Source organism: Crassostrea angulata, chromosome 5 (assembly GCF_025612915.1).
Source record: "Crassostrea angulata isolate pt1a10 chromosome 5, ASM2561291v2, whole genome shotgun sequence".
Lineage (NCBI taxonomy): Eukaryota > Metazoa > Mollusca > Bivalvia > Ostreida > Ostreidae > Magallana > Magallana angulata.
In genome coordinates, this window is record NC_069115.1 from 24,492,839 (window position 1) to 24,514,986 (window position 22,148).

Below are 22,148 nucleotides of genomic sequence, written 5' to 3' on the forward strand. Positions count from 1 at the left end.
ATAAAATCTGTAGATCACACTGGAAATCCTTCTTTAAATGCTCACGAGAAGCAAAAATATCTATGAATGATGGAGAATAGTTTTGTGAATTTTGTCTTTCACTTACCAATTTTTTAGGAAGATTGGGATCTGAAGTCAATTCTTTCCACACTAGTTCACATTTCTCCAGAAACATTTTTGAGTCACAGTTTTTATCCAAATTAAAGATCAATGGAGCAAATCCAGTGGTGGCTGCATGGAGACATTTGACCCTATCCACCTCCATGGCGCCCTCTCCTGCTGATATGCTGGCCAAATCCACAAAAACTTTCAACTCCTGGAGATCTATACAAATTCAAACAGTTTTGATCAGGACATGTTAACCTTCATTGTAATCAAATTGCAAAGATGTTTGAAACTCTAGTTATCAAAATTTGACAGAAATCAGCCTTGACAAACTTGTTAAATTTGTAAGAAATAAATAAATTAAAAGTAATCTTTATCTCTCTTATTTCACAGACTTTTCTTAAAAATGCATTTATTTACTAAAGGATAACAATTTTTTAAATCAATAAGATAATTATTGTGACTAAAACATGCATAATATGTAATACCATAATATACAATGTAAAGTAATTTTAAAGAGAAGTATAGCAAATTGTTGAACATACTTTTCATTGACTCTCTCACCCATTCCACCAATGGCTTGCAATCCATGAAGACCTTGAGACATTCAACTTGTTTCTCTGTCATTCCTTTCAGACTTACAGTTGCTTTCATCAGATCTTTGTCAAGTTTGCACATAGCTATATCCTTCCCTCTAGCCTATTCAATAAAAAATTGGGATATTTGTGTTAGTGCCCACCTGAAATAACTTTTATACTACCTTCTTCCAAGTTTTATCACAACCTTTTCTCAAAACATTTCTAGGGTACAAGTTCTTATTTATCTATATTTAATAAAATACTTGAATTTTCATTGGTTAATGCAAACCAATCAAATTCTAGATAAGTTTAAAGTATTCTTTATTGTTAAAAACAAGTATTAAAACCCAATCACAATCATGCTCGAAGCTTCTTTGAGCAAAAAACAGGGTAAAAGAAGTATCAATGGGTTAAATCCGATTACTCAAATCTTTGTTTATTATTGAAGAGCCCATGCAGACTTACTATCCATATTTTGTATTATTATACTTTCATGTTAAATACTGAAATCTGATTGGTTTATATGCAGTTGATAATCCGTTCTATTACCCTCAGCCTTAGCAACACACTTGGCAACGGGTAACACAACGAATTGTTACATGCGCGTAAATTATGCGCATACGGTTCGCCATAAAATTAACTTCATTTCTATAGAAAAGCAGTAAAATTTTCTCTAAAATTAAGACATTCAGCATAATAAAATAAATAGTGCCTGTTTGGGAGGGTAACTGTTGAAATTTATATAATCTTATATGTGTCACAATGATCTTTAAGGAGGCTGGATGGTCAACAAAATAACCATTAGACCTGCCTAAAATTTTAAGCTGTGATTTGGTTTTCTACAAGCTACCATTTAGTGAAGAGAAAAACAATATATTTAGCACAATAAAGCTGTACTCATTGCACTAAAAAGATAGACATCCAACTTTAGCAATATTTAAAGTTTCACAGTGGGTGAAATCACCATGTTGTGACATAATGTAATAGTATTACATGTAAAAAGTCACATGGTGTTGAGGACCCTTAATTGCATTTATCAAGATGTAAATACCTAAGATAACACACATACCATTTCAACTATCAAATTCATTTGTTTGAAATCCCCTTCTAATCCATATGTTTTTACAACATTCATAATGATATGAGCTCCATTTACACACTGCTGAACAGTTTTAATTTCCCGTATTTGTTCCATTCTTTTTTCAATCCACCCTCTGTCTCCATCAACAGACAAATGTTCAAGTTCCCTGACCAAAGTTTCATCAGGCATATTTCCAAAATGCCTTTGAAACTCGGTAAAGAGCATTGTGCCGTCTTGGATCCTTTTTGAGATATCCTGCAGATTTTCATAAACTGGTTCCCACACCAGTGAGAGCACTTCATCGGTCGTCAAAGGCACGCCTCCTTTGTCATCTACACACTTCCTACCTCTTCTCTCCCACAGTTTCATGAACAGAATTCCTACGCTACATCTATTTAAATCAAAAACTTAGATTTCAAGAATGTGCAGCTGCATGAATATCAAAATTGCATTTTTTTTTTCAGAAGTATGATTGATCTTTGATATTTCAACTGAAACCACAATAACTGTACTGTTAACAAATTAACCTTAAAAATTTTATTTTTTCAAAACAAATTTTCGTCAACGATTTATTCTTAACATTGTTTATTACATATTTATCCATCATTTAAGACTATGAAAATATGATGCCTTACTTTTGCATAAGTGGAACAACTTCAAGAACTTCATTTTCAATGCAAAATGCAGTTATAACTGGTTCATAGGTCTCAACATCCTCAATATTTTCTACAGATGTTGGATTACAAAAATTTGCAATTCTATGTCCTCCTAGGTCTTGGAATGTTGACAAAGCTTTATCATATGCAGATGTTCCCACTGCAAAAAATAGAAAACAAGATCAATTTTAAAATTAAGATTTGCTAGTACATGTATATTTTGCCATTTTATGAAATGTTCTGATGACTGGTTAATATATTCTTAATGACAATTGCTGAGAAATCTTTGACGGAAATTTGTTTGAAAATTTTGGCTAAAAATAAACGAAGGACTCATTAAACAGGAAGTTGACGTCCGATTGGTACAAAAATACATCCCACGATATAGCATGCCTTTTCAAATACTGGACTTGGAAACTTCATTCGCAGTCACTGCCCACTCTATGACCAAATGCACTCTAAAGGTGGAGTATGAGACATAATTGACCAAGGGGAGAGAATATGTGATCCAGACAAAGATATTTGCATGCAACTCTTCTACAACCCTAATCTTAGATCAAGAAATTTTGTAACCTAATATATGTGTATATCAACAACAACATTTTATGATTAATTTGCCTAAGCATTATAAGTTCAATGTGATATTGTACCTATGACTTGATCCAATACGGTACAATACAATCCATCAAGCAAGTTTGAGAAAGGTAGCATCTGATCACCAGGACCAGTTGCTCAAACCACAGGTTTAATCCCTTATGGGTTAAAGTTTGACCAGTGGTTACGGTAAATTGTTCTGTTCAAAAGCTAACCATTCTGCAGAGCTGGGTTAAGTTTTTTGACCAGTGGTTAAACATAGATCAGCAATGTCAATTTTTGGTAGACTACACTTGAATAAATGAGTAAATACATAAGCCATTTTGTCATATTTTAACACAACATATACAAGTTATAACTTAGATATGTCTATAAAAGGGCACCTGCTTCAAAAACATTAACCTGCTCCAGCTAATGAAATCTTTGGCTCAGATTCAGCATCCAAGCCTGCAATATGCACAAGTATCATTAGATGTACAACCCATGCAAGTTTGGTTAATAACTTAGACAAAATCATCAAATAGCACCTGCTCCAAAACTCTTATACTCCTAAAGCATCAACAAGAGGCCCATGGGCCACATCGCTCACCTGAGGAACAATATGTATGATAAAATCAGCTTAATGGAGTCATAATACAAACTATCTGGACAATGTACAATTATACATGTAGATCCTGTATAAATAAAATCCATTTTTCCACTGGATATTCTTATGTTTATAATCATTAGTCCCCTTTCTAACAGGATGATTCAATAGTAATATCACATGTTGAGTATTGCAGTTCTCAAAAAGATCCTTAACAATTGTTTATATATATATGGGATATAAACCTACATCAAACTCTGAACCTTTTTGTGAGGCCAAAGAATTGTCCTGGGACCAAAGTCTTATCAATCATAAATAATCATCTGGCTGATTAATTTCTGAGAAGAAACTCTACATATTCCTATGTAAAACCCATTGTGGCCCCACCCTACTCCCGAGGGTGTCATTATTTTCACAACTTTGAATCTACACTACCTGAGGATGCTTCCACACAAGTTTCAGCTTTCCTGGCTGATTAGTTTCTGAGAAGATTTTTAAAGATTTATTTACTCAACATATTCCTATGTAAAACATCGACCCTCCACTGTGGCCCCACCCTGCCCCCGGGGGTCATGATTTTCACAACTTTGAATCTACACTACCTGAGGATGCTTCCACACAAGTTTCAGCTTTCCTGGCTTAATAGTTCTTGAGAAAAAGATTTTCAAAGATTTACTCTATATATTCCTATGTAAAACATTGACCCTCCATTGTGGCTCCACCCTACCCCCTGGGGTCATGATTTTCACAACTTTGAATCTACACTACCTGAGGATGCTTCCACACAAGTTTCAGCTTTCCTGGCTGATTAGTTTCTGAGAAGAAGATTTTTAAAGATTTATTTACTCAATATATTCCTATGAAAAACAACGACCCTCCACTGTGGCCCCACTCACCCCCGGGAACATGATTTTCACAACTTTGAATCTACACTACCTGAAAATGCTTTTCTGGCTGATTAGTTTCTGAGAAAAAGATTTTTAAAGATTTACTCTATATATTCCTATGTAAAACATTGACCCTCCATTGTGGCCCCACCCTACCCCCTGGGGTCATGATTTTCACAACTTTGAATCTACACTACCTGAGAATGCTTCCACACAAGTTTCAGCTTTCCTGGCTGATTAGTTTTTGAGAAGAAGATTTTTAAAGATTTACCTTATATATTCCTATGTTAAACACACTGTGGCCCCACCCTACCCCCAGGGATCATGATTTTCATAACTTTGAATCTACACTACCTGAGGATGCTTCCACACAAGTTTCAGCTTTCCTAGCTTAATAGTTCTTGAGGAGAAGATTTTTTAAAATTTCTCAAAATTTTTCATTAATTTCTATTAATTATCTCCCCTTGAAAAAGAGAGTGACCCTTAATTTTCACAACTTTAAATCCCCCTTGCCTAAGGATGATTTGTGCCAAGTTTGGTGCAAATTGGTCCAGTAGTTCTTGAGAAGATGTTGAAAATGTGAAAAGTTTACATACAGACGGACGGACGGACGGACGAAAGACAAAATGTGATCAGAAAAGCTCCCTTGAGCTTTCAGCTCAGGTGAGCTAAAAACCTACGGCTCTCATATTCACCATGCAAGCCTGTTAAAAGTATCATGGCTCAGATTTAGCATCTAAGTCCATTAATATTCCCAGATGTACCATCCATACAAATATACTGTAAATATTTGCCCCCGCTTTATTTTCATCCCTTTCGCCCTAGTTGTCAGAGGGGAAATTTAAGACTGGGCAAATTCCAATATCTCAAACTATCTCTCTTAATACACATTTATCTCTGGGAGAATTCCATATAGGGAGAAACTGTTTGGATGAGTAGAAGGTTGAAAATTACACGAGGAAAAATAACCCTGTATATACCCAATAGTAGTGAAATAGGACCAGTTAGACCAGCTCTAAAGAAAATTACCAGTTCCAGCTGCTAATGCTTAGGGCTCCCCCCCCCCCCCCAACTTCACTTCTGTTAGCTAGAAATATTACTAAAAAAATCTGTTTACCACTGAAATGCTGGCACATCTCTGCAAATATTCCAACATCTCTCAAAAGTCTCTGGAACTGTTTTATTTCCTTGTTTCTGACTTCAATCAGAGTGGTGGTTAGAGTATCACTCAACCTTGTGTCTTTCTGGTTTCTTTCAATCATTATTTGAATGATTTTGAGGAAGTTCTCTAAATTTTCTTGGAGTAAAGATAAATTTCCTACAGTAATCTGTCCACTCAGGAGATCCTCGTAAGCTGTCCAGACTTCCTGGGCAGCTTTTGTCAGCAAACCACCACTGTCCTTGGAAAGGAGTTTGGACCTCTTGTCTTGTTGATCTGGAAATAGTTACACTGTTACAGCAAACCAGAAAGTATTTTAAAAATCAAACAATACAGGTAGAAGGAAAATAAACATATTAATTCATACAACTTGAAGATCTCAATATTGGATCTCTTGATCTTTTTTTACACAAAATGAGTCATTATATTTAGCTATTCTTGGTTTTCATACTTAATGAAATTTTGATTATATACAGGTCTCAAATTTGAGGAGATCTGCTTTATTAATGTACATGCATGTAACAAACATCCAAACAAATGTTCAAATTAAAATTAATTCACTCCTAATTCTAAATTTTCTCAGCATTTTCATTTACAAGCAAGCTATAATTGACATTACAACTTTTTTTTTTATCATAGACTAATCATGCAAAACAAAACTTCCAGTAATGAAAGCTATTTGAATAAAAATATGTTACAGGCTAGCTACTTTTTCTTTGATCTGAGATACAATTGTTAAATCAACATTTTGTCAACTGAAGGTATATTTCAAGCATGATTAAATGATCATGCACAGGTTCTAATCAACAAAAGCTTGTGATAATGAACCACTTGAATACACAAAAATTAACTTTTAGTGTAAAAAATAGAAGTCTTTGTAATCAGGAACAGAATAAAGTATATATAATGCTTAAACTCACTTGACTGGTCAATGTGACTTAAAATTGACAAGTAAATTAATTTTGCATTATTGATTGATGGTCACTGATCAAAAATGACAGACAACAGTCAATTAACTTACAAAACATGTTCAAGAAGTGGAAAAAAGATGGCCAAGACAAGGTGAACTCCAGCAAAGACTGATTTCCATCAGATGATTTCTTCTTCCAGGTCTTTTCAAAATGCTTTGACAAGAGAACTCCATACTTATCTACACCTTTGCTGCGGAGGATATTATCATTTATTTTGCAGTTTTTCTCAAGTTCCTATAAATAAAGGAAAAAAAACCCGAATGAATTTATATGTTCACAAGTTACATCAAAATGCAAACACAAAGAATAGCTGTATCATTCAATAAAAAAAAAAATACACTAGCTGGTACAAGAGAGTTCAACAATGTTGCAATTTTTGGTAAATAATCATTATGATAAGTGAATTAATCGAATCAACAAAATACAGAAATTAAGGTCAGACGACATGTTCCTCAATTTTAGATAACTTTTTCCAGGAATTTATTAAGGGTTTACTACTACTTTGACAAGCTTTCTTGCAAAAAATTAGGGTACCTTACCAGGCATTTCTGCAAAACACTTGAGTATGCAATTTCCTATATAATTTTCTTGAAAATACACTTGAATTGCCGATACAAAAATAAATACATCTAGAGCACAGCAAAATTCACGATATTAGAACTATATCTCCGCCGGGACGGGGCTTTGAACTCACGACCTCTAGAACCTATACGCTACTGGCAGTGAGCGGCAACGGTTCTAACCACTCGACCATCTAGACATTTAATCAAATCCAAGTAAATTTTGATCATTTTTAAAGTTATTATAAAATTATTATTTTTTATTGGAACTCTTTATTACGAGGAGATACAAAAAAGATTCTCGAGGAACGTGTCATCTGACCTTAATGTTCCAATCATCAGTTACAGCATCAAAACTGTATAAGCCTGAAGATTACATAACAACTTAACAAATTAATCTGTATATATAATCAGTTAATTGAATTTATTTTAAAGTGACAGAACTTGGATTGTCCAATAAAATATTGTGCTACTCAATTTGTTTGGCAATGGCTTCAAACTAAAATCTTTGCCTCATAACACTCAATTTTAAAATGGTTGTATCAATTCATCTCTGAATCATTTAATAAAACAATTTTTGCTGGGGGGTTTTCTTTAATAACACAATGATTTAGATACCCTTGAAGTACAATATTCGACTCGCCTTCGGCTCAGTGAATATATAACTTTTCGGGTAGCTAAATCATCGTACTGACCTACAAAACAGCAATAATTGTATAATATTCACCTGCACATAACCTAGGAGGTCAATGTAACATTTGATTTTTTCTACACATTGAACTGAAAATAGATAGTCCAATGAAATATCGCTTTTCTCAATCTGTGCGGCTTTGTCTTCAATTTAAAATCTTTTCTTGATAACACTCAATTTGATATATTTCTGTATCATTTCTCAGCTGAATTATATAATAAAACAATTATTGCTGTTTTTTCAATCAATACAATGATTTAGCTACCCTGAAAGTACAATATTCATTTGGCTCAGTAAATATTGTACTTCTGAGAACTTGAATCTATAAAATCAACCCAGTTTTTCTAAGCCGATAAAAAGGGAAAAATAAAATTAAGTTAAATATTAACAAAATTAAGGCCAACATGCCATAACAGAGTATACACCTCAGTTATATTGCACATCCATAATAGACAATTGTCAGAAAATGTAAGGGGTAAGGGGTGGCTTGTAACATGCCACTGCTGGATTCTATTTCCTTGACACAAACATATCATTCTACAGAAAACAAAGGAAATTAATAACAAATTTAAAGTTTTTCCAAACAAAACCAGTAAAAATTGCTCTGCTGTTTAATATTTTTTCAAAGAATTAGTGCATATTCACAATATCTCAATAGACTGGATCATTCCTCGATCTCCCTTCCAACATCTCTATTAGTTTCACAATTTCAGAAGAGGCCTTGTTGTTTACCATATGAACACTTAGTCTGCCTGCTAGATGCCCATTATTAAGCAAAAAGATTTTTAAGGATTACGATAATTACCGGTAAACGCATGTTTGCTAATATGACAATTGACCTCCCAACACAAAAACATAACTGATGAAGATGTCATGAATTTCAGAATTTTAATTCTTAAGAAAGAAGATTTTTGAAGATTTGTCCATATATTACATGTATTCACATAATGACCAATATTGCCCTGCCTTAACACCAGTAATCCTGACCAACACTAGGGCTGTAAAATTTCAAAATGTTGGTAGTGGCTTCCTTGCTTATCAAGGGTGACATGATGATTTTTATAACTTTATGTTCCGACTGGCCACACCACCTTTAGATGCTGCATACTTAATCTTGTCAAGATAATCATAGTCGTTTCAGAGAAGAAGCTGAAAATGTTGAAGGGGAAGGAAACTGAAATATGTTGTACGATGATTCCATCAATTATCATCTACTATAGTTGTTAATCATTTTCATTTTTGTGGAAAACCCTGGAACAATGAATAAATCAAGAAAATTGATCCCTTAATTTCAATTTCCCACTGCTATGGGAACTGCCATTGAACTTTAATATATGACATCACATCATCTATTCCAGTTTGTTATTTTTTTCAACATATCATGAGCAAATCCTGATATTCGGTTTAAATGACAAGTTTTGGAAATTTTGAAACAATATCAATTTGAGACCATTCCTTTACCTTTAGCTTTCCACTATTTTACAAACCAACCTCAAACAGAGCACATTCGTTAAAAGTTTAAAGCGGAGGTTAGTGTTTGAGGAATCTCCATATAGTTGTGGAAATTGTCAACAGATGCCAAGTATCGTAAAAAATGTCTGCTGTCGTTATTTTTGACAAGGTAATTCCAACTTACTAGAGAAAGTATTTTAAACATCCAAATTACAATTATAACATACTTTTTCAGTTAGCGAAGATCTTGCCTTGGAATTAAATTTGCTTGAGGTCATTTTTAACTTTGAATGAAGCAGATTAACTGCTGTCATTTATTTAATAAATATCCATATATTAATTCATACAATTTCATGTATTTATTCTTTAGATTGACATGTGTACATGATCAATTCTGTTCAGTTGGATGCTTCAGTAACAGAAAGGCATGGACTAGTGTTTTATTCAGAGCACTGTGTATATTGTTATACATGTATATGTAAACCAAACCAGAATAAATGGTCAGACGTCAAAAGTAATAAATTTTTTGGTTTTTCATACAAAAGAGTTCCACATTATGTCAGTCTCCAGTAAATAGGATTTCTCTAACTTCAAACGTGCATTAAAGCTTAACTATGTAGTTTATTTTTAAAACAGCATGACTACAATATGTGATACTTTAAACCACTTTATTCACCCCTGCGAATGTGTTCGGAATGATTTCTTTATCGTTGCTAAGTATGTAATAAATCCAAAGGTGTTCGAATGAAAGTTCACGAGACTTTACCGTGATTTGTCCAGTTCCTGTGAAATTTCAAGCGGAAGTATAAGTGTTCGAATAATATTCTCAAAATACGTAAGTACTGGTTGTTTTTATATCATATCCTACTTGGATTTATGTTAAAAGATGAAAACCTTTTAAGATGTAATTTCACCATCTAGCGGTTATTTACATTAAACGATAATATTCAGAACAGAGTTATCGTTTGTGTTCTGAACCACGTGTAGAGTGGTTGAAAATATAAACATTGGGTTGCTTAATAAAATCATAGCCATGTTTGATGCTTGTGGTGTGCAATACCATGTTTTTAGAAAAATAATGGGTGTCTGTTTTGCATAAAAACTTGTATATCAAGCCATTTTTTAGGAACATTCTGCATAAAATAGTATAGTCTGTTTTACTACTGATGCTATTACTAGGGCAGGCACAGATCGAAAATTAATCCTCAGGGGGAATCTCTAGAAGCATGTTAATTGTTGCAACAGCAGACAAAAACTATCTTTTGTATTGTCGCATTTTACATTTTATCCACCAACTAATGAAGATAAAGTTTTAAATCAATAAACCTCTAGATTTTTTATTTGACTACAAGTACCTAGCTAGATTCTATGAAATAGACTATAAACATGAGGCATCATTTTTCCTGCGAAACCGAAAGGGTCAAATAAAATCATGTGGTCTAAAATTTAAATGACAATAACATTCGCAGGGGTGTTATTGATATGAATAAAATAAGCCTTTAACTTTCCTTCCCCTTTAACACGTAGTCGTGCGCGTGATGACCAATGGAAATTTTGAGATAGCAATATACATGTAGGTCAGTGACTCAGGTGTCGACCTAAAAACCTTCAATCTTAATCCAAAAGCATTCATTTAATTTTTCCCTGCATGTTCTACAAAAAAGGAACATGTTGCTTTCAAAATGAGAAAAATAATCAAAGGTTTGGTCAATTGGTCAACTGGTAAAAACAAAAAGGGGAAAAAGTACAAGTTTAATTGGGAAAATATTTATTATATTTGCCAAAATTGAACTTTTTTCATGTTATTATTTTTGGCACGATGTTTGAAGTATCTTACTGTAGACATGGAAAACATTACAGTGTTTTTAATTTCACTATGTTCACGGACAGACAATTTTCCGTGAACATTAAGCTACCGTCACTGTGTATTTGCAATCTCTGTGTATGCTGCCATTACAGATGTTATTGATAAATTACCACTTTCCTATCGTAATTATAGTACTTTTAAAAAAGCAAGCATAAATATTATGTATGATTAATTTGAAACAACTAATTATAACGGAATTATAACGGAACATTCGATTCACCTTTATCTTTTAACACCTCTCAGCTCTGTGGCCCTATCTAAGCCATTGCTGTGAAGACATGCGCTAATTGTCACTTATTGTTTCGGACATTTCCAAAGATTCCTGTACACCTTGCAGCTTGTTTGCGATTGGCATTCATATCTAGCAGTTCACTTTTAAGATTAATTGACTATAAAGTCATACAGTTTTTTTAAAAGGTTACCCCCCCCCCCCTCCCCACTTTTCAGGCTCAAAATGTCGGGTGCGCAATACTGTAAATTCCTTATATTACGTAAGTACTAATTTCCACAAACCCGCTAGTTTGTGTCAAATCGTGAGAATATAAAATCGCGAACTTAGAATTTTTTTCCTTATCTTTTGTAGTTCTCAACTCTCAGAAAATAATGGCGAGATTTTAAAATCTGCGAAAAGAGCTTCTCACGATTTTACGCGGATTCCGAAATTAATTCCTGGCATTTACTTAGAAATCTACAGTATACAATAGTGCTTAATATTATCTTCGATAAAATACTTAAATATTTTTTCTCATAGTTTTTAACTGATATAGGACAGTAACTTAACGTGATTCTTATAAAGAAAAATAATATAAATTTATGGTAATATGTTCATTACATATCATATATATTTTTTCATCTTCATTTAAATTGAAACCGATTAGCAGTGAAATTAAAAACTCCGTGAAAGGTACTAACACAGGAAATCATGAAATTTTAGACACATGGAATTAAAGACGTTTACAGTATTACCTGAAATGCAACCTCTGTGAGAACGTCTTGCACCTCCACAGGAAATTCCTCATCAGAGCAGTAAATGTCAAACAATCGATCTGCTCCAACCTAAAAGAGTCAATGTATAGAAAACCTGTGATAGCTGTCACCTTATAAAAAAAGATGTCTCTGTTTTAAGAAGACTGGGTGTGGTCAACAAATTAGCCATTAGATCTTCCTTGAATTTTAAGATATGTTGTCTTGTATAGCTATGAACTATTCTTTTAGTTGAGAAAAAGTTCAAATATTTTACCGGTACCTTAAATTTGGGCATTTTCCTATTTTCTTAATACATTGTATAGAGCTCTCCTTTTAAAGGAGATCAGTACAGTCCAAAAATGACCACGACCATCAAGCCCTCTTTAGTATTGCAAACACAGTTTTATGCATATTGAAAATGAATATATTATTCACTGATTCCACAGTATTGTTAATTGTTCAAAATGTTTACATCAATTTGTTGTAGCAAAGATATCATTTATTTCTTGTGGTAAAGATTTGTTAAAATCTCATTTATGTACTAAAATTTCCCTGAGCTCAAACCCCATGAATCAGAGAAAAAACTTAATTTAAAAGTAGTACTTATCTTTTTAAATCATAAAAAACTGTTCACATTAAAAGTAACCTTATAAAAAATTGTAAAACTGCATGGCCAGAGACCATGCATTGCAAATATTGTAGATCCATCAGGTCAGGAATTGATTGGTAAATGAAGTAAAGCAATAATAATATCATTATAATTATGTTTAGCCGATAACTGAGCTTTTTTTATAACTAGTCATTTGAGAAATTAAACTGTTTAGGTCAAATATAGGCAAACAAAACTTTTCCGGGTGTTTCTCAGCAAATTCTCAGCCAACATGAGTATAAGTAATCAATATGAGAGAAATTATCACTCACTGATCTCCTGGTAATGTCTGACTTTAAAGCTTCCTTCAATTCTGAAAGCAGGGCTGTCTTTATATCTCCATCTTTGATGTTAATTTTGAAAATAAAACTCCAAGTCTACAAAAAATTTGGTTTTTTTTTTAGATCATGAAGTTTCAGCATTTTTGTTATTTTCTGAAATTTATCTACACTGATTTAAAAATATAACCATATGATTACCAACATTAATATCAGTATTTCATAGCCATGAAAAGTTAATGAATGAAAGTTTGCTCAGCTGAATTTATATCTATTCTTCTGAAAAGTACCTTGAAATATCTTCTTGTTTCAGACAGGATTGGTTGCTTTTTGAGCCAATGAATGATAGCATCTCGCTGCTTATGAAAAATAACTAAATGGGCAGTAGTGTTTTTATGTTGCGTGTTTATTTTCTCTCCACTTCCTCTTTTGTCAATCAGAAAATCAAAATGTGCCAATGCCGTTATGAAGACGTAAAATGTCCTGATACAGAGCCCATTCCGTATTGTATATTTATCCAACACAACATCCAAGAGATCTGATGCTATTTGGTAGGTCATCCAACTATGATGTAAAATTTCCTCAGTTCTGAAATTATCACACAGCTCTAAATAGCATTCAATTAAAGCATTTAAGCAAAACATTCAAGTCTGACTAGCCAATCAAATATCATTACTTATTAGGTTTGTTAGTTGTTACTGACTACGGAAATGTATATTGAGTTGATCAATCTTGTCGATGGTTTGGCTTTGCCTTGCTGTCTATACAAGTGATCAATCCGACATATTTCCCTAGTCAGTCAGTAACAAACCTATTAATATGTGTTTTGTTTTCCCGGGGACTATTAAGCGAATCATTGATTTAATGTTAACATATTTACATCTTGTCAAATTTAACACAGCTAAACTCTTCAAAGTTTTCATTCTCTCCTTTCAAATAGTCTTTCAAAATATCTGCCGCACCCTTGTTCACTTACAATGTTTTGTTGCTATTTTCTTCTTCGCAGAGATTTGAGCAAATCTCGACTTTTTTATTCTGCACCAGACACAACAATGTGACATCAATTCAAAGGGCAGCAGCTTCTCTAATTTAAAAGTAATTTCAAACGGCAACTACTCCAAATATTTAAAGAACTTACAAAACCAAATTTCTGTATCAAATATTATGAAATGTTGCAATGGGTAGGCAAAGTGTGGGCCAAATTGCCGAAAATTAATTCTTATCAGATGGACATAGACTGAGATATATCATGTCATGTTCAAACCAATGAAAGTGTGATATTTCAGTCCGAGGGAAAACAATGAATATTTTTATACCCCAATATGATTACTCTATAAAACGCATTATCTGATTGGTCTAGAAAGTCATGTGACACGGCGATATGATTAATTAAAAAATATTTAATCATTTTAATTTTCTTTATATCATAAAATCAATTTAACTGTCTGTGATTCAAATTTATGAAAGCAAAGAGAGACAATAACATAGAAAATCAAACAATCACAACATTAATGATTTTTAAAAGTCTGAAAACTTTTGAAATCCACTTATTTTATATGTTAGGTATAACAAAACATTTATTGCATTAGTATTGGGGAAATATGAGGATAGTTTATTCCTCCAGAAAATCAAATTTCCCTCCACACATGCCCTTGGGAAATATGATTTTTCATGAGGGAATAAATCTTCATATTTCCCTCACCATCATGCAATAAATGTATAATGTTCTTGTTCTGCTTGCATGCATTGAAGTATGATGGAGAGAAAAAATCATATTCAATTGGCATTTTTTGTTTTTATTTTTATTCTTTTTATTAATGTATCATTATTATTTTGGTTTCTGGTATAACTATACATACACTTCAATATTTCCCTGAAGATAAATTTGGTTCATCTGACTCAGCACTGTGTCAATACAGATCTTGGAAACCTGCAAGCATATTATGTAAATTTAAATTGATCAGGGTAAAAATTTGAAAGAAATGGCCTAGCGGCTATGGCACGCCAAATTTACAAAAAAGAGCTCATTATAGTTTCACAGTCTATAAACTAGGTTTTACGGTTGAAACTATAGTTTACAGACAGAAAACTATTGTTAACGATGATAATCTATATTTCACATCTGTAAATCATAGTTAATGCGATCATCTATGTTTCAGAGGTGTTAAACTATAATTAACACTGAAAACAGCCATTTGCGATTGCAAAACATGGATTATCTGATAAATATAGTAAAAAACTGTTTCACAATTGTGAAACTATGATTAACAACTCTTAACCATCATGATAGTTTACGAATGCAAATAATAGTTTACAGATGTGAATCTATGTTTATCAGCAAAATATACATTGTTAAAGTTATTTGCAGACAGATAAAATTAGATTATCATTCGGAAACTAGATAGTTTACAATTGTTAAATATGGTTTGAAGATTAAAACAATAGTAAACAAATTTTAATTATAGTTAACAAATCGTTAACTATAGTTTACGGTTTGTAAACTATAGTTAACAATAAACTATTGTTAATGATAGTTTAGTGTCTGTAAATATAGTTTCAATTGATAAACCTAGTTTATCATCTGTGAAATTTTATTTAACGGACAGAAAACTATTGTTATAAACGATGATAATCTATATTTCACATCTGTGAACTGTAGTTAACACAATCATGTTTCAGAAGTGTAAAACTTTATAACACTGAAAACAACCATTTGCAATTGCAAAAAATAATTTCTCTGATAAATATAGTTTCATGATTGTAAAACTATGATTAACAACTCTTAACTATATTAGTTAACCAATGTAAATTATAGTTATAAGATATCAACAAAATCTATTGTTAACGTTATTTGCAGACAAACATTGATTATCATTTGTTGACTATAGTTTACAACCGTTAAATATAGTTTTCCAGATGAAAACAATAGTTAACGAATTGTTAACTATAGTTGTGGTTCGTAAACTATAGATACCAGTCTATTAACCTTCTTTATGAAATGTGAAACCATGTTTATCTCATTTTTGTGAATTTGGTGTACCATAAGCGGCACATCCCTCACCTGATCAACAAAAGCCATAACTGATCAAATCAGCATTATAGTATCAAATTCAAAATATCTTGACAGATAAGTACAGTTGATCTTACACAAACAGTTTTAAAAAATTCTGATTTTTATCCACATATTTTTATGCCCGTATGGTAAATACCAAGTACCTTTTGTTGTTTATAGTACATGTATTTAGTAACAGATTTTTCTCTATTCCTATTCAAAAACCCCCTCCCCTTTGTCAGGCCCCATTTTTCTCCAAACTTTAATCTGCACAACCTATGCTTTTACACAAGTTTCAGCTTTTTTGGCTGAATGCTTTTCCAGAAGATTCTACAAAGATATTTCTCTATAATTTCCTGTGCATAAATTTGACACACTTACACTTTGGCACCACCCTACCATGGGTATCATGACTTAAACAAACTTGAATCTAAACTTCTTAGGACGTACAATTTACAAATTTTAAAGCTTTTCTGGCCATATGTTGAAGAAGTTGAATTTTTTTCACCAAATAATGCTAATTGTGCCATGTTTGGTTGAAATCAGCCCAGTGGTTCTGGAGAAGAAGATGAAAATGTGAAAAGTTTACAATGAAAATGACAACAATCAAATGATAACAAATATGACCACAAAAGACAATTGACAAATCTTGATCAGAAAAGCTCACTCGCTTGAGCTTTTAGTACAGGTGAGCTAAGAGAAGATAACTAAAAAAATATTGCCACAATCATGCCCTTTCTACCACTCCAAAACAAATTTCAATTACACTTCATAGACAAAAATTTTTGAAGAGAGTGCCTCTTCCCTTGATTTAGATGGTCCCCATCCCCTAGGGATATTATTTTCATATTGTTTTCAACTATAGAAATTTTTGAATTTTTTTGTGTATGTGGTATATTTTCTCTTTTGACCCAAATTCAAAACATCAATTTTAAACCAATCATGTGTCCCAAACATTGACCAATCAATGACCCCTCACAGTAACATCCATGCCAATGAGGCAACATCAATTAGGCGAGAGAAATTTAATTTTTAGTTTTACGGATTTTGTTGTAAAAAATTTGGGTCGGAGGAGGGAAAATAAAAAAAATAAAAAAAAACAGTGGGCAAACTTTTATTAATCAAAATTAAATATTATTTGCTTGAACTTATAATATTAAGTTTAATTTGTCTACTATCCACTGTGTACTTTGTGTTTGTTTCAAGATCATTGGTATTAACCTGACTAAACTTGTTCAGGATAACATTTTCTTTGCTTTTCATAAAAACTTTTAAGCCAAACAATGCATGGCTGACCTCCATCTTAAATACTCCATGTTATAGAGACGCTTACACTTGATTTTAAAAGCTCCCTTTGTCAAACGTTTTGCAGATTTCAAATAAAATAAAGTAATTTTAAAACCAAGATCGGTCAAACTTGAAAATTCCGGAAAAATTTCCGAAGATACAAATTTTTTTTCATTATTTTTTTTTTTACAAAATCGGAAAAATTGGGTCGGCGGATCCGTAAAACTAAATATTAAATTTCTCTCGCCTTAAAGAACTTTATTTACCAATGGTTAGGGATGGGACGATCCACCGATGCACCGGTGCATCGCGGTATTTATTTTGACGATATTTGGATCGATACATTTACCATTAATACAACGATACCTTACCGAACTTTTTTTATTTTTCAAAAATATCCGAGCTTCATATATCGGCTATTTTTAGTCTGTGCGCCTAATATGAAAGTACGAAGATGGTGGAAAACCTCGTAAAGTTGTCAAAACTGTTAGGAAGCTAAATATGGAGTGTGGAAAACTTTTGGAGTACTTGTTTATGAAAAACTAGTGTACACGAGACTAAAGTAATTTGTAAATTGTGCATCGCTCATTATGAATATAACAAAATAACTTTGGACATGCGGTAATTCATCGACAGATTGAATAAATTTTAAACTTTTATTCATGTTTTCATTTAATTGCAATGTATCGTGATATGTATCGTATCGCATCTCATGTATCGTGATATGTACCGAATCGGCTCAGTACAGTATCGTCCCAGCCCTACCAATGGTTGTTAAATGAACAAGCATTTTGAGAGTATTGCATAAGCAATACACGTCCCCTACTGCATGTACCGGTTTGTGGAAATTGTGAAAACAATGCACTGTTATGCAGAATCTCGAACCCGAACATTAAAAAACTGGAATATAAAAATTAATTTTTCGAAAATATGTCAACCAGACGCTACAAAAGTGTAAACTTGATCTGTAGTTAGACATTTTGAGGCTGTTCAGCAAATTTCATATTATTCCTCAAACGCATAAAGAAAAAAAGTGTGGAAAACTGAAGTGGGACAGACAGACGGACGGACAGACGGACAGACAGACAGACAGACGGACGCAGAGGAAAGCTATAGTCCCCTCCGGTGAAAACCGGTAGGGGACTAATAAAGTGCAGTTAAAGGACAGGCAGATTTATTATCGATATCCTAAACATTTCCGTCAGCTTTTATCTATTTAATTTTTATTCGAATTTCAAGGTTACCTTATTTTGTTTTTTAGTTATTTATCAAAATCTGACCATAAATTGTAGAATTTTTAAAAGAGAAGGAGAATGTTTAGAATGGTAAATATGGGTACATTTACTTCTTTGTCAAAAGTTGAAAATCAAATACCGAGTAACAAGCAAAATACAGAGTTTGAAATTCTTTGTTTTGTAAACAATTTAAGCTTGAGTCATGTTTATGTTTACACATGTGTTGTACTGCTATAAGTTTCGATCATATGTTGCCTCTTTCTGTTGATAATATTATGTATGAACACATTGAATCATCTCATCACATTGTTTGTCATGAGTCAATTTGTCAAAGAAATAGTAATTCCTCAATATAAGACTTGAGCTTTGTTTACATAACAATTAGTTCTTACCTCTGTATATCTCTTATAATTTGACTTCTAACATTCAGATTTTGGTCAATCATTCAGAATGTACAACTAAACAAGCTTATAAAAAAAATACAAAATAAAATTTTGTACTTAAATTGTGTACAAGTCCCTTAAATTTAAAGGATATGACTCACATACAGACAGGCAGACAGACAGATTCACATAATCCTTTTATTACCTGATCATTTTGGGTGATATGAAAGCCAACAGCAAAAAAGTAAATGCCAGCTAGAGTAACTTCGGTTGGGATGAGTCCAGTTGGAACCACATCAACAAACTGCTCATAATTCAGTGCTGCTATTAGAGATCTTGGCAACAAGTAATCCACTTTAAACATTGGCTTCAAACAATCCAGCATTATCTTGGCATCCCTAGAAAAGGTAATAAAACAATGTCAAATAACATTTATTTTCATATGCACTTGATAAAACTTAATCTTAATCTCACTGCACGCTCGGTATATGCTCACTAAAGGGTTTCCAAGAAACGCTACATGCTTTTCCCAAAACGCTAAACAGTTTGAACGAAACGATGAACTGTTTACATGAAACGTTTCTCACATGAAATGGTTTGCTCGCTTTTCACATGCTTTGATTTTTGTTTCAATCCGGTCCTCTCAGATTTTTTCCTAATGGTAAAAGTTATTTTAAAATGGCACAATATATCAGAAATACTGACAAATAGATCTTTTTTAATATCAACAATATTGACATTTAATGATATAATAATTCATTCACAGAAATAAAAATAAAATTCTACAGAACATGTATGTACATGTATTCATTGCTCAAAAAAAATATTAATCACTGTACTCATTTTAATGTCGTAGGTAAAATGAAATTGTTCCGCAAAAATAAAATTAAAAGATACAGAAAATGTATATCTTTTTAGTTTTAAAACATTAAAATTGAAATCCGTATCAATACAAACGTAAATTGATTTTTTGAATTTAATGATTCTCGCACGCTTTGCCCGAAATGCTGCACGCTTTGCCTGAAAAGCTAAACTGTTTTCATGAAACGTTTCACAGTTCACACAAAACGCCAATTTATAACAGTTTACAAAAAAAAAAAAACGCTAAACGGTTTACAGGAAACGATTCTCGCTTGAAACAGGCACATTTTGGTGTAGTAGTACGTTTCAGGATCTGTAAGTCTAAGAAGTGCATTTCATATCAGAATATATATAACCATTATATACGCTCTTAATCAGGGATATAAAACATACAAGAAACAGCCATATTAGCATGTTATTAAGATCGCTTCCGCAACTAAAAATATAAAGTGTCAGAAACTGTGTCGAATAAAATCCTTTTTTATTGACGAATAGATATAATTTAATGATTATTTTCCATTTGTTCATATCAAATTGTTTATGTAAATTTGAATGTTTTATTTAATATTACAACAAGAGGCCCATGGGCCACATCGCTCACCTGAACAGCAGTTCCTTGAAACATTACATTTCTTGAGAAGAAAATTTTTAAACATTTTTCATATGTAGTTCTATGTTAAACTTTAAACCCCGCCTGGGGCCCCAGTTTTGGTCCGAGGGTCACTATTTTTACAATTTAGAATCTTCACTATATATAAAAGCTTTTGTGTGAATATTGGCATTTCTGGTGCAGTGGTTCTTGAGAAAAAGATTTTTTAAACATTTTCCTATGTATTTCTATGTTAAACTTTGAACCCCGCCTGGGGCCCCAGTTTTGGTCCGAGGGTCACGATTTCTACAATTTAGAATCTTCATTATACATACAAGCTTTTGTGTTAATATTGGCATTTCTGGTGCAGTGGTTCTTGAGAAGAAGATTTTTTAAACATTTTCCTATGTATTTCTATGTTAAACTTTGAACCCCTCATGGGGCCCCAGTTTTGGTCCGAGGGTCACGATTTTTACAATTTAAAATCTTCACTATGTATACAAGCTTTTGTGTAAATATTGGCATTTCTGGTGCAGTGGTTCTTGAGAAGAAGATTTTTTAAACATTTTCCTATGTATTTCTATGGTAAACTTTGAACCCCGCCTGGGGCCCCAGTTTTTGTCCGAGGGTCACGATTTTTACAATTTAGAATCTTCACTATATATACAAGTTTTTTTTGTAAATATTGGCGTTTCTGGTGCAGTGGTTCTTGAGAAGAAGATTTTTTAAACATTTTCCATATGTAGTTCTATGTTAAACTTTGAACCCCGCCTGGGGCCCCAGTTTTTGTCCGAGGGTCACGATTTTTACAATTTAGAATCTTCACTGTATATAAAAGCTTTTGTGTAAATTTTGGCATTTCTGGTGCAGTGGTTCTTGAGAAGAAGATTTTTTAAACATTTTCCTATGTATTTCTATGTTAAACTTTGAACCCCGCCTGGGGCCCCAGTTTTGGTCCGAGGGTCACGATTTTTACAATTTAGGATCTTCACTATATATACAAGCTTTTGTGTAAATATTGGCATTTCTGGTGCAGTGGTTCTTGAGAAGAAGATTTTTAAAAACATGCACCCTATACTTACTGTTTCGCAATTATCTCCCTTTTTAAAAGGGCTGTGCCCTTTATTTTAACAATTTATAACCCCCTTTCCATAAGGATGCTTTGTACCAAATTTGGTTAAATTTGGCCCAGTGGTTTTTGAGAAGAAGTTGAAAATGTGAAAAGTTTACAGACGGACGGACAGACGGACGGACGGACGGACGACGGACAACGGGTGATCAGAAAAGCTCACTTGAACCTTCGGTTCAGGTGAGCTAATAATAATATATATTACTTAAACGTGTGATGACGTTTATATGTGTGTTCATGGCACAAGAATTTGCTAAGTGTATTCAAAGGATATTGAACATCACAGATTTCCAATGCAAACATAAAGGGAAATATACACTGAATGTAACTATATTTAAAATGAATGTGACAAATGCTAAGAAATGTATATTATTAATAATATGCACATTTACACATTGTGTCCAAAATATCTACAACATTTTTATAAACTCATTGCAGCGGTTGAGGAGGAGTTGTCATACTTGCCAACTGACCCGATTTCGTCGGGTCACGCCCGATTTTTCAACCCTTCACCCGATTATTTTTTATGACC

General features: G+C 32.8%; 1 protein-coding gene across 1 annotated transcript in view; it reads right to left on the reverse strand.

The window, feature by feature from the left end:
• Positions 1-22,148, reverse strand: part of LOC128182983 (E3 ubiquitin-protein ligase rnf213-alpha-like) — an 82,678-nt gene that overhangs the window by 49,910 nt on the left and 10,620 nt on the right. The window contains exons 4-14 of the mRNA XM_052851766.1: positions 19,243-19,435; positions 14,940-15,010; positions 13,371-13,668; positions 13,075-13,179; positions 12,154-12,243; positions 6,668-6,851; positions 5,605-5,922; positions 2,400-2,580; positions 1,753-2,155; positions 651-804; positions 107-324 (exon numbers count right to left, since the gene is read on the reverse strand). Of these exons, the coding sequence (XP_052707726.1) occupies positions 107-324; positions 651-804; positions 1,753-2,155; positions 2,400-2,580; positions 5,605-5,922; positions 6,668-6,851; positions 12,154-12,243; positions 13,075-13,179; positions 13,371-13,668; positions 14,940-15,010; positions 19,243-19,435 (2,215 nt within the window). The remainder of the gene's footprint in view (positions 1-106; positions 325-650; positions 805-1,752; positions 2,156-2,399; positions 2,581-5,604; positions 5,923-6,667; positions 6,852-12,153; positions 12,244-13,074; positions 13,180-13,370; positions 13,669-14,939; positions 15,011-19,242; positions 19,436-22,148) is intronic.